Source organism: Pygoscelis adeliae, unplaced genomic scaffold (genome assembly GCF_000699105.1).
Source record: "Pygoscelis adeliae isolate BGI_AS28 unplaced genomic scaffold, ASM69910v1 Scaffold26, whole genome shotgun sequence".
In the NCBI taxonomy this organism is placed as follows: domain Eukaryota; kingdom Metazoa; phylum Chordata; class Aves; order Sphenisciformes; family Spheniscidae; genus Pygoscelis; species Pygoscelis adeliae.
Window position 1 is genome coordinate 1,871,039 of NW_008825104.1, and position 14,255 is coordinate 1,885,293.

At 40.5% G+C, this 14,255-nt stretch overlaps 1 protein-coding gene across 1 annotated transcript; it reads right to left on the reverse strand.

The window, feature by feature from the left end:
- Positions 1 to 1,246: 1,246 nt before the first annotated feature.
- On the reverse strand, positions 1,247 to 2,992 carry TMEM252 (transmembrane protein 252). The gene is made up of 2 exons (XM_009327300.1): positions 2,685 to 2,992; positions 1,247 to 1,601 (listed from the first exon to the last, which is right to left on the reverse strand). Exons 1-2 carry the CDS (start codon positions 2,990 to 2,992, stop codon positions 1,247 to 1,249), a joined length of 663 nt encoding a protein of 220 aa, XP_009325575.1.
- Positions 2,993 to 14,255: the final 11,263 nt, after the last annotated feature.

Consider the following 14,255-nt stretch of genomic DNA (forward strand, 5'->3'; position numbering starts at 1 on the left):
ACCACATTTTATCCTGCTTTGCTTTCTCCTTACATCAACTGAAGGTTTATAGGTCCTTCCCATAAAGGATGAAATTCTTTGGAAGAAAAAACTGATGTGATTGTCACTTCCCTGGCCTTAGCCATGGTTATCATCACCACAATGGCTTGCATTTCTAATATATATATGCAGCCATAATGCTAAAGTTATTGTCTTAGAGTATGTGGGCATCTGGAAAGTGTGATAAATTTTCTGTCTCTGGTTGCACTATTGCACTGGTTCTGCAATAAAAAGCAAAACTCCACCTATAATCAGTGTTGCAGGTCTCAATCTGAGTGAACCTCCATGAATTTTTTCTTGTCATCTGGAATTATAGATGACAGTGGCCTGGATGCAAATTTGCCACCGTGATTTTGTGGAAGGAAGGAAACATGTAACAGAGGAAGGATGAGTCCAAGCCTCCCCTCTTTCTGGTACTTGTTCCCTAACCATGAGGTCACTTGCGTCAGAAATGGGATACAGGACCCATTTTTTAGTTCCCACAGTCTCAAGTAAGCTGCAGTGGAACCAACTGCTTTTAGAGGCAGATCAGAGGAGTGAGTCAGAGAAAGTTTTTCCTCCTGCAATTGCTGGTTCCCTTTGAGGAGCTGCGGACATAACCAGGGTTGTCTGTTTAGCAGCTAGGAAGTGTATTGTGTGTATCGTACTGTGTGCTTATCCTGAATCATGGACACCTTGTGTCATACAAGCAAATACATGGCATTTGTTTTAAATACAAAATTTATTCATGAATTCAGTAGTAAAATACCAGCTATTAGTACCCCAAGATAAAACAAGTAAATTGAAAGGCATATGGTACAAAAATAATCAGTTACAACAAATAATTTATTTGTTGTAAACAAATTCCAAACAAAAGCTGAGTAAATGTTTCCCAAGTCAACTAATGTTACAAAACCACGAATGAAGACTTTCAGCCGAAACTCCTTATGAGGCACAAGACATTTAAGACCGATAACAGCATGATGCCTCATTTATCTTGCAGCATAAGAAACTCCTATTGCCAGTGATGTTGACTTTTATAAGATACAGCCTGATTGTTTCTATCTCTATGGAGATTCATTCTGCTTTGAAATACCGAGCACCTTTATATATATCCCTTCCAACTCCACTCAAATGCACAAACGTCCAGTGCTTTTCCTGGGCAGTTTCACCCTAAGTGGTGTACTATTAGGGATCACTGACACGTCTTCTTCCAATTTTCCCTGCTTCACAGATGCAGGATTTTACCCACTGCCTGTCTCAGATGTTCTGGAAGGCGTTGCTCTTTTTGAGGTCCCCGGCAGTCTGTATCCTGTTGGTAACTGTTTTCTTGTGTGGATGGATGAGAATTCGACTCCCCTCTGGGGTTTAAGTCTTGGTCAGCTGTTCGCTGCTGCTGTAGTTGCCGCACAGATAATTCATACGGTGGTGGCTGTTCCTGCTCGTTAGTTTCACTGACGAACTCTGCTCTGCTTTCGCTATACGGAGGTGGAGGGACATTGATGACTTCTTGCTGTTTTAGTGGGGAGGTCTGTTTTTCAGGGTCTGTGCTGTCTTCATAGGAGGGGGGATAGAGGTCAGGCCTGAAAAAAAGCAAACAAAAAGAAACACATCGTGGTGAAATGTGATTTATCTCAGAGAGCTTGGTTAGATGCTTTGTCCGTTATGTTTCCAAAGTTTAGATGAGGCTTAAACTGTAAAAGGAAACCTAAGTAGGTTTAGATCAACAGAATATATTAATATAAAACAGCTGGCATAGCTGGGATCATTACCTGTGTCTTTCTGCAAAGTGTTTTATTCTAAAAAGACAAGCCTTCCCCATGAGAGTTCCCACCCATGCCATACGAACACTCATGCTTGTGAGTATTTCAACAAGTGCCCAAGAGAAGTTTCATTTGGAAGAAGAAAAAGATCACTGTCCGAAGTAGGTTAAATTAGTGAGTGAGTTATTATTACAATAATCGTTGTTTTCCACAGTTTTAAAATATATTTTGCATGTTTCTGCTTATCTAACCAAATTTGCTGAATGTTGTTTTTATAGTGCTTTTAAAGCACCCATTGTTGGTGTTTCTGGTGTGGTTTCCACAACAGTCTGGGAAAAGTAATTTGTAGCCAGTGACGCTATTAAAGACTTTTGTCAGGCCTAGCACCAATCACTTTAAGAAACTCTCTCTCTCAAAGCATCAAGCTTTGCTCAGAAACAGCGGGGACAATCACACAAGAAAACTTTAGCAGGGACCATAGAGGGAGCTGAAGCTCCCTGCATACCTCATTGGTAATAAGTACGTCAGCACATATCCCACAGCAGCACATCTGGGATTGTCTGTTGAGTTGGAACTAATGATGCTCCTGCAGGAGCTTCACGAAGTCGGTGTAACTGCACCTGCTCCCTCCATGCGTGGCTTTGGACCACTCTGTGCAACCTGCTATGTTTCCTGTAGTATACCTTACCTTATGTATTGTTTGCACAAATTGCTGTTTGCACATTGCTCTTTGCTCTAGCAAATCAAATTTCAGACTACAGTTCTCTCCATAGAAATATAATAAAATGGCTACATATTTTTTTATTTTGTAAAAACCTTGTATTGCTTCTTTCTTCTCACAGTATGTTTACAAAATAGCATCCCTCCCCCCCAATTCAGCAGCAGCAGTACTGCAACACATACCTGTCTATGGTGCTGATACGTAGCTCTCTAAGGCTGGGATTTTGAATGAAGATGCTGCTGAGGCCCCTGTATTTCAAGACTTCATGGAAAGTGCTCCAGAAAATGCCAGTCACAAGGAGAAAGAATCCCAAAGCTAACAGGCAATAAAACACCAGCTCATTATTGCCACATCTGCATGTGGAGGAACTTGTGGAAACACAAAGGATTCCCAGACAAATAATGGAGAAACCGAGTAAGAGCACAAAAAGACGAATTAAGGTAACAACACCTTTTGGCACCTTTCCTAGCAGACACAGCACTTGGTTCATGTCTGCTGTTTGTTTGCTGGCTGTCTCAGCTGTGCTTCTCATCTTCATGCATTAGTATTTTATACACTTCAGGATCAACTGGCCTTTGGACAATTAAGAGAAACAGGCAGTTTTAAGATACACATTAACTCTTTGAGATAATCATAATCTCTTTTGAGATTAATTTTTAATCTTAAACCAACTTTAAGGAAGGAAACAGAAATTTCCTGCACCACTCCTTTGCCAATGTAATCTCCGGAATGCATACTGAACTGCTGCGTTCATTGCATGTTACAATTTGCAATGGTTTACACAATTAGTTTATGAATGAGAACTGTATTTGTTTGTCTTAAAAAAACCCCAACAAACAACAAAAGCACTGTTCATAACTCCCTGTTAAAAGTCTGAAGGGAAAATATACTTCTTTCTTTATCATGCATTTTCATCTTTCATTGGATTTTGGTCTCCTTCTGTCTTTAACACATTATTCAAATCTCTCCTCCTTATATTTTCATATGATGTAGCTGTGGAAGCAGATAATAATTATGTGCTTGGTATTTTTAATAGACCTTTGAAAACAGATAAATTTCTAGCTTGCAATGTGATATAATCAATTAATTTCATATATAAAAGGAAAGAAAACAAAATTGCGTAATGTCAAAAAGGACATAGGCATACAAGAAATCTCCTTCTTTGTCTGCAGGTTCAATAGTACTCTGATTCCTTTACTGTTATTTTCTTCTTTCTTCCAGCAATTTTTATTGCCTGATTTTTGAAAGGGTCAGTGCTCAAAGCTATGCAGGAACACCTATACTCAGTTTTCCAATATACTTAGACATCAGAAATTCAGAGATGCTTGCTACAAACAGATTTTAGGCCTAAATATTGCTACCTCAAATACAAAAAATAATCTTTAGAATTATCCTATGGATTTTTTCTTGGAGAGTATACCCACTAGTTTTTGACAGGGCATAGCAAAATTCATAATCAGAACTTGACTTGTCTAATAATGCTACCTTATTTGAAACATCACTAGTTATGTTTCTGAATATTTTCAACAATGGAGTAATTAACCAGACCTTACCTAGGTTTGTTGTAAAATCTCCATTGCACACAGTGAGCAAATCGGAACAGGGGACCATCCAAAAAATAGGCTCAGGCTCAAATCTTTATTGCAATAATGAGTTTATTGCAGATTTTGTTGGGTGATATTCAATGAGGTGGGTTAGGTATGGGTAACAACAAATGATTATGAGAATTTTCTGCCATGGCCTATAAAAGGGTTTCTTGCTACCTACTGTGGACTTTCTATTCCACTACTGCAGTCTGTGGGGGCTGTAGGACTTCTGTAGTGGATGAAATAAAACTTTCTAATATACTGCTTGGGTCCATATGCTGTAGGTCATTTATGCAAATCCTGAAAGAGGGAGTCACGTTCGATGGGATGAGGAAGGCTCCAGCTTTTCCTACTGTAGACCACCTCTGCAGCTCAGGAGGGGTAAACTCTTCACAGGCACTTTCAATAGGGTGCTTGAGCCTTGTATCTTGACTTAGAGGAGACAGTTTTGATTTCTGACTCGCCAGGAGTCCTGAAGGTACTGGGTCACCTGTCTTACCCTGTCCTGGGCTGTACCTGTGTGAGTTGCAGCACCACACACAGTCACACCTTATATCTCACAGAAGCTTTATGGTATTTCATGTGATGTTTCATGTCTGCTCAACCAGCACTGTATTTTTCTGCCCCGTGTTTATCCAAATAAAAAAAAATGTGGCAGATGTTCATTTACAACAAATCAGAGTATTTATAAGGAAACAGCAGCTGGTACAAAGCTGCCACACATTCGGATCAATTATTTCAAGCTCCCACCACTATTACTGCTTCTTTGGTTCTCAAAGGATCTGTGAAGCCATTCTCACTTCTGTTTTCAGGATCCGTCAGGATGTCAACATCAAGAACAAATCTCATAAAACAATATAATCATTAGACAGAATTTTTCAAAGGTGGGTCACTCATGTCATAGCAAAAGTGAAAACACAGCAAGACCAGATGCTGCCCTTCCTAAGGAAGGCATTCAGGTAAGGAGTGATTTGGGGCAGTCTTCATTTCAGAGCAAAATGCTGCCAAATTTGAAATAGTCCTGTTCTCTCAGCCCTCGGCTACAGCCACTGAGGAAGCATGGCACCACTTCATGTGCAGGTAAGAGGATGAGTGAGAGCCAGCTAATCTGTGGCTGATATATAAACCAGGTGATATAAGTCAAATGCTTCCCACTCTCCAATGCCTTCTCGCAATTCCTTCAGGTCATATTTCCTGTAAGCCACCTTTTCCTTTACCAAAAGTCACCTATTTATTTATTCTGATCTGGGTATTTGAAACTCACATTCACATGTATTTTCCTGTACTATGTTTACCCTGTTCAATTATGACAAGAAGGAAATCATCTTACCAGTAACTTATTAGGCTGTCAATATTCTTGTGACTCTCTGGCATAAGGACATGACAGACTGATATCTCAGGATCATTATACACATACACATACATATATACATATATATAGCAATTCACAGGCATATTTAAACACACCAAATCTCCAGATGCCTTGGATGCACAAAACTGTCGTACACATTACACTTAGATGTCTTTAACCCTTGATTGCAGCCCGTACAATAGCAAATCTCTCCTCCTTATATTTTCATATGATGTAGCTGTGGAAGCAGGTAATAATTATGTGCTTATCTCTATGGTTTGGGCTACCTCCTCACGGAAAACCTGCTCATAGTTTTGGGAAATACATTGTCTTTCCTGCTCACAGTTGAATAGAAATGAAAATTGCTCAGCAAAGCTTCCCCTTGGGAGCTCATGGCTTGTTCAGGATCACTGCTACAGGTTTCCAGTCATGCAGTTCAGCTGGGGAGGTGGCTAGCAAATTTTGGATAGCAGTAGCAACCTGATTATCAGTGCTGCATGCCTCTCACCTGCATGTCCCTGAAAGGTCAAAACAAGCTCCCATTTCCTCTCCAGGAATATGCTTTTTCTCATCCAGCTGTCGCAGATTCAGGACTGAGTAACAATGCTGGTTACGACCTCTGTTCCTGCTTCAACACTGCTGGCCTGCTTGGCAGGGGTTTCATCTGCCCTTAAAAATCTGCATCAGCCATGCAAACCACCATGCTGACTTCCCATCATGCAGAGCTACAGCTAAAAAACCTGTCGCTGAGTCTTGAGCCCCGCACCTTCTCCGGTTGCCAAAATAATAGTTTGATTGATGCCTACACTGGATATGCACTTTGAGGATGGATCTGGCTCCTGTCACCATGTGGAAGAAAGGCTGCAGCACTCACCCCAGGCTGGAGTCAGGTAAGTTTAACACGTTCCTGGGCTACCACCATTTTTGCCTGGGAAAGGGCAAACTTATTATCCTCCACCTCACTGGAAAGCGGTTCGCAGAGAGGCTCAGACCGCTGTAGCACTGACAGCATGGGGTGCTTCCCCTGCAGCCAAACTGCTGCACATGAGTCTGGCGTGGGCACAGGCAGTGGGGTGTTATTTCTCAGTGTGACGGCTTTTACTGTGCCCTTCACAGAGGAGGTTGAGGGGGAACAACCCAGTGAAATGTTGTGTTGAGTTAATGCTGCAGGTAAGGCTGCTGCATTGTTCAGCATTTTAGCAGAGTGTAGATACACAGAGGAGCTGAGCCTGTTTATTTGTCTAAGGAGTTCGGCACCGTGTGCTAGTGTGCTCTATGCTATTTCTTATAGAATAATAATTAAAAAGAACACCTTGAAATTTGAACTAAGAATGCACCTTAACTGAATGCCAAGTTAATTTTCTGATCCTTATGATGAGAAAAAACTCCTCTGTATGTTCCTCTGCATCTTGCATGTGCGTATTTTGTAATGAGCTATAAAATTTTTATCTTTGTGGTATGGAAGTTTACAGTCAATCTTGTTCACAGTGAGGTCTCCTGTACTGTGTTTCCTCCTTACACAAATGGGAGTGAATGTTGTGTATCAGTTCTTTTATAATGAAGGCTCCCTATAGAGAAGACGAATTCTGCTCTTGTCATCCTGCAGTAAAGGCATGACTACATGCGATACCTATAACGCTCTGAAACTGGCTGTAGGTGTGACAAGTTCATTTTCCATGTGCTCTTGGTTCACATGCCTGCGCTGCAGGCAAGCTGTGGGCTGCTTTCACGGGGATGCCTACCAGTCATTAACCCCCCATTGTGTAAGCTTGCACATTTTCTGGAAGGTGTGTTCCAGCAGCCCTTGAGGAGGAGCCAGGATGGGCATACAGAGGTACGTATGATAGATCCGTATCTATACATGTGCATACATACAGACATTGACAGGGGAGGGAAATGGGCATACGTAGATAATAACTGCTGTTCTCTGAGAGGGGATCTCACCTTTTCCCTCTGTCTTGTCGAGGTAAGGCAGCACTGAAGAATATCAGTGTCTGACAGGTACCAGGCTAGATTCAATGAACGATTTACACATCTAAGCACTAGGTGTTTCCATCCATAACCCTGGGGCAGTGAGCCTCGGAAGCTGACGTTAAGCACCTGTGTACCCTGCGCAGTCTGTAAAAGGAGTCAAGCACCTCAGACTGGGACCCAGTGCAGCCCCGAGGGGTGTCTGGGAGCTCCCAGAAGAGGCAGCGGGAGGCCATACATCTCTTAGCAAGCAGCTTTCCTAGATGTGAAGCTACCCAAAAGCCATGCTGGGCTCTGATTACCACTCATAGGTTGCTCCCCGGCTGCTTAACCTGAGACTGATAGGTATGACAACATGCAGCTCACACCTCCCTGTACTGCTTAGTAAGGTTCGAGCTGCAAAATACAGCAAAAATTCAGCTGCAAAAGCAGCTGGTGAGCACAGCAAAGAGATTGCTTCCCTTAAAAGAGCTGCTCCACTGGAGAAGGCATAAAGTGGAGCCAATTCCTACTGTCATGAGCTGCCACTTAGTACGTGTGGAGCTGCAGGTTTGTCAGGGACTGGGGGACCGTGGAAAACAGTTTAGCCACTGGTTTCACAAAATTCAGGTCTTTAAAGGAGGTGGCCCAGTTGTGACAGAGGAAAGCAGTGACCAGGAGAGGTAAAGCCATGCATTGGGGCTGGGAGTTTGTGCAAGGGAGATGAGAGTGGAGGCTGGGAGCACAAGAGGCAGGTGGGGCACAGCGGGACCCTCAGAGCCACGGCAGAGTCGGGGTCGCTGTGTGCCCGCTCACCAGCAACAGCTGCTCTTCCAGGAAAAGTAACTACAAAAGTGTAAGCATGTGACAGAAGGACATTAAAATTAACTGTTTAAATAGGCATGTAATTTACATGTCTTGCCTCATATGAAGTCCACCAGTTCATCTCCCTGCTAGTGCAGGACTGTCTCCCAGAGCACCTTTGCTTCATGCTTCGTTGTTTCAAAAATTCATGAATTCTCTTCCTGCAATTTGTTTTCCCCATAGGCTAACAGATCCAGCTCAATTTACAATAAGATTTTTCCTGTACAATTTTTACTTTCTCCCTATCTGTTAAACACACTTTACTTTACAAAATAATTTTTCTTACTTCTGGATTTTTTGATGTTTCAGATTTTACAGACTACTCACACATATAAATAGAAATACTGAGTTATTCATGACTGCTATCCAAAGTTCAGGTAATTACTGTAATTCACATTTTCTGTAGTACTTGTCCTTCTGCTACCACACAGTATTTACTGAAATAATTATGTTGATGAAAACACCTTTTACTTACTGTTTTCTATTTATTGATTTGTACTCATTGATCTGCTTGTTTTAATTTTATAGCTGGAACATGACAACATCATACCTGTGGTGATGCATGCTAAGTTAATTGCTACAGGAAAAGCTGGACACGAAATTATCTTCTGGCTATGTGAAAAAATTTAAGAATTCAAATACATTCCCCAGGAAAAGAGATAAAAAAGGATATTCTGAAAAATCTTTAATGAAGAAGTTACAAAAATTAAATAACCTTTATAACTCTCAGAAGAATCAAAAGCCAGTGACTAGGCTACACCTCACATGGGAGGAAGAACTGGTTTGCATGATGAACTTCAGCCTCAGAAAAATAACTTTAATTTTCTATCCCAGCCAGTTCCCTAGCAACTCTAAAAAAATTGAAGACCTGTCAGTGGCAGCTGCTGGCTCCACAGCATGGCGAAGGCAGAACCTGCACACCCCGGGAGGCAGCAGGCTCGCAGTGCGACCGCAAGGTGCGGTGAACAGAGGACTGCTCAACATTGCATGAAGGCTGTGGATGGAGGTTTGACTGGGGAATGAGGGGTTAGTCCCTTGTGGTGCTGTGGGAGAAGAAGAAATAAAGGAACTCTTTTTATGGGGACGCTATATATGTGCCATTTGTTTCGCATTTGCAGATCCTTCTATTTTTGCAAGCTGCCGAAGTTTGGTGCTTTCTCAAGAGGTCAGTGAAGTCTATGACAACAGGCTATGGGTACTTATCCTTGCCAATAGCACTTGATATCAAATTACTGCATCTCACATAGTAGGTATATGAAGAAAAAGGAAGAGAAGATGAGAAGCTGAAATAGCCCCATAGCACAGTTTAATTTTCAGGGTTCCATTATTTTTCTTATTTTCAGTCACTTAAGATTTTCTGTAATGTTGTTCCTGGCCTTTTTCAACTCCCCTAATGTTTTGCAGCTAGACTGTTTTATTGGCAGTGAGTGTCTTGGACTGCATCAGACTGGATGAGCAGATTTCCTATTTCTCTCACAAAACAGGAAGAAAGTTGCTTCTAATGAGGATCAGATGGGAAAAGGGAATAGCTAACATGGTGTAAAGGTTGCCGAGTAGAACTGGCTGCAGACCAAGGTCAAAAGGTAGCAGTCCAGACGCACAAAAAGCACTTCTTAGGAAGTCTGACTGAAGATGGACTTAATGGATGTTCCACTGGATGATTTGATGACTGCGATTGTTTTGCAATTTGCATTTCACTTGAAAAGGTCATTGCTTATCCTGTATCCTGTTGAAACCTGTAAGGCAGTTTTCTCACAAACCTGTTGCTAGAATTATGCTACTCAAAAAGAAATTTGTGAAATCACACACATTTTTATGAAAGTTGTGAAACACAAACATTTTAAAAAATAGTAATAAAATGGAAAACTTTAAAATCAGAAAATAAAATTTTAATGGAAATATGTGGGATGTAGCAGTAAGCTGCATATCACATGATAGTACATGATACAAGATAATATCATGTACACATGTGCTGCTGCTACTAAAAAGTGATATTTTACCAGAAATTTCAAGATGAGTTGTTTTGCTCAGTCTGGAATGTATTATTTTTAATGAAATGAAAACTCAGAATTTAAACCAGTTTTGTTTTTATCTTCTCTCACCTTCTAGCACCCCCACATGATTTATGGGTAATAAATGATTCAAAGGGTATTGTACACTGTTGTCTGCAATTCAGTGCAGTTTTACCAATGGACCTCTCTTTAGCAATTCTAGTATTCACTGGAAATTTGCACTTCAGGACATGGGAAATGATTTTAAGCTCTGCAGTTGTAGTCTCTTCTCCATATCATACCTGAATTAATTACAATGGTTTTGAGAGCATAAGAGAGTTTAAGATGAATGAGAGTAGAAGCAATAAGAACATCAAAATCGTATTTCACAGACCAGTTCCCAGCCTGTGAATTTCATGATTCCTATGCAAGCCTAGATGTGTGAACACAGCTGGGGCTACTCTTTGTCTTTGAAGATATTGTGGTGTTACGAGGTCTAGCTGCTATTTGTGAATGAATGATTGACCTGTATGAAGGAAACTGAGTTCAATTTATTCTACAAATACTTGAAAGGAACAGGGATGAAATAATTTGATTGGAAATAGTAAGCTACAGGATTTTTGCTGAGAAATTTCCCTGAATGGTTGAGAATAGTCTACCCCAGAAGTGGGCAGAACGAATAAGCAATAAATACTAATAGTTAAATTAAGGAGAAGTTAGATACTAAGTTTTAAAATCACTGAGAAAATCTTGAGTTTTAACAAATAATATTTTAACAAATATTTAAATTTGCTTTTTGGTAACTCACACATTCATGTTTTCCAGATATCCTTTCCAAATTCTATTGTTTTATTTATTAACTAAAAGAATGAAATACAGTAATTGTGATAACATTTTAATAGTTTAGAGTGATATTGTGACCTGGCTAGTCAGAAAAAATCACACTCAAAATGGGACAGCTCCCTAATGAAAGTGGATTCACCTTTGGCCTACCAGGCTGTTAATAAATCTATCAGAACTTGTATATTTTAAAAAAAAATTGAAATGAACATGAGGGATTCTCAGCAGATGTGATGGTTTCCCTTTTAATTTCTTTCTGTCCAAAACAGAACACTAGCTCCCTGTGTCAAAAAAGATATCAGTAGAGATGTTCTTCTTCTGTCTGCAAGAAGTTATAAAGGAAGGCTCTACCAGTGGAAATACAGGCATGCTATACTTGTCTCATACTCACAGCTTCAAAAATATCACATCTTACACAATATCCAGGAGCCTGGGGAAGCTGTGAGCAGCATATGCATTCCTATCGAAACAGACATTACGGTTCTTTCTGTAGAATTAAGGGTTAAAAATTGTCACATGTACAGTGAAATAGAAAGCTTTTAAAATGCAAAAAAAAATCACCAAACAAAAGGCTTTGCTATCTGTTTACCTAGGCATAACAATTACAGCCATAGGTAAAACAAGGTGACTGTCTGACTGTGTGGTGTGAATTACAGGGTATGTAGGGTGGTCATTTGCATTTTACTATTTACCAACTATTTGCCACACAGTGGTGCCTCAAGGACAGTTGTATCTGCATGGCTTCTGAGTAGGAAACAATTTTACAGCATTGCTTAGCAAACGTGGATAACTTTGACCCTCCTGAATAAGGATCCTCTGTATGGGAGACAAGTTCCCTTTTGTTCATGCATTGAAAGCATAGGTGGTGTGCCAACTGAAGTGGCCTTTTCATCTTGCAAAAAGTTTCATAATCCACCATTACACACATAAGGATTTTGGCAGACTTCTAATCATAAATTAGCATACAATCACCAGTTAGTTAGAAGGCAGTGCTATTGTATGTCATTAGCTGACTATATTGTTTAATGACACTGTAAAAGATCTTGGGAAAAAATTCCTTAGGGAGAAAGTGTAGAAGCAATATTTTTCATTCAAAGTTTATATGTCAGTTTTTCAAAAATCTTTTCTTCTTTCCTTTCACTCCCCCTACATGCCTCATTCATACAGAAGACAGTTGTCCTAAGATTAAGCTTCTTTGCTTTTTTAATTGAGATTTAAGGGTAAAATACACTTTTGTTCAAGGAATCAAGGCAAGACATATACCTTCTATAGGTACTTCCAAACAGGGCTCAGATAAGCGTGCAAACATATGACATATGACATTGCCCATATGAACCGTGCTGCCCTTCTCTAGGAAAGGTGAGGGCCACCCTGGGCACTTGTTTAATCTATCTTTAGTTTTACGGTGAGGAAGGCACTGAAGCACAGTCCTGTTGGCACTGATGACTATTTGCCATTGGCAGCAAGAGCAAAATCAGGTCTTCAGGCTTGGCTGTAAGACTGTCAGTTTTGTCAAAAGCAGATTAAAAGTGAAGTTTGAAGGAACTGCTGATCGCTCTTGTTCTAACAAAGCACAAAAAGCTTACAGTTAGCTGTTTGGCTGTGCTGGAAGGTTTAATATTAAAACAAGAATTCCTATTTGCTTTCAAATATGGTTAAATATTACAACATAATTAGATTGAACCTCCTGAAACTCTTCTTATTTGACGTCATTCCAGTAGGTTGGCTAAGCTCTACAATCAAATATCAGATACTAATAAATAGTTAGAGTTTAATTGTTATAGGTGTAACTTTTCAGAATTTTAAGTGGGAAAGATGCAAAACCCCTGCTATCGTTTAGAGGAAATATCCCGTGACAGAGTTTTACACAAAACCAACAGGTTGTCCCAGATAGCAAAGCCTTCAAATAATTTTTATCAGTTATTTTCAGGTGATTGTGGTGTACAGAAATGACAAGTATCTGTATTTGTTTCTGCAACTGCAGTGTGTGCTTTGGTACGTGCTTTTGTTTGCAATGGTTTACCCATCTCTGATTTGAACCAAATGAGTTATTCAGAACTCGAGGGAGCCTCAACAGTCCGTCATGCATGCAGTCAGGTTTATAAAGAAACAGGTTTTCAGCACTTACAGCATACCTGTTTTGCCAAAGCAAATGAAGGAGGTGGAAATCACTAGAAAATACAAAATCAAAAGAAAATAAAAAAAAAAAAAGAAAAAAAAAAAGGTAAGCACAGTGGCCTAAGCAGCAGTTAAGCACAATTATGCAGTGGCTGGGGAAACATGTGGGAAAAACCTACAGCTTGTAGCACGTATAAAGGTTGCACTGTGCACTTTTGTGCAAATGAATAGGCATGCCTGAGGTAGAATTTGTCAGCCATACTCAGCAAAAAAAAAAAAAAGAGAGGCTAGAATAATACAGAGAGTTCTAGCAGGCAGAGGTTAGAGATGAAGGTCTGCATTTGAGTGAGTGGAACATCAGCAGAGCATCAGCAGAGCCCTAGTGCTCTTCAATTTTCAGTTCAGAAACCAGAACTGCTGATAGTGGCAGGCAGTACCAACACAACACTGTTCATTAATTCATGAAGCAAGGAGGCCTATGTCTAGAGGGCTGCTCTATGGTAAAATGATGTGCAGGAGACTGATATCCCCCTGAAGATTCAAGGATAAATGTCTGTTAGGACTGCAGAATCTGAAATGCACCACCAGCAGGTGCAGGTGGAGGTTGATAGTCCAATTCCAAAAGCTAACTTCACGTCTCTGGGAAGGATCTCCGTTCTCCTTGCAGGCTGATACAGAATACTGTACTGGCATTGCTTGTCATGATTTGAATATGTCCTCGCACATATGATACAGGAACATCTCCAGCTCCACAGAATGCACATGCAAACTCAGCCTCCTTTGTAGATCATCAGCCTTACACTTAGAGAAGACTAACGGGCACTTCCCACCTCAGAAGAGGCATCTGGTAGGATGTCTCTAATGGTCTGCAGGAAAGGAGTGGGCCTCTTTTGAAGTCATTGGCTGAGCCCTTCCATCAGGTGTGGAGAAACAGAGTGGACGCTATTTCTGGTCAAGCAGATGATACAGACTGATCTACCTATACATAAGATACAACGTGGTCTGCAACAGCATGGAGGTCCAAATGCATCAACAGATCCAGTTGCTATCAGT

Coding starts and splice junctions, on each gene's coding strand:
- TMEM252 (XM_009327300.1), bottom strand. CDS start 2,992: ATGAACCAAGTGCTGTGTCTGCTAGGAAAGGTGCCAAAAGGTGTTGTT. Junction 1,602..2,684: donor CGTATCAGCACCATAGACAG/GTATGTGTTGCA, acceptor GCTTTTTTTCAG/GCCTGACCTCTATCCCCCCT.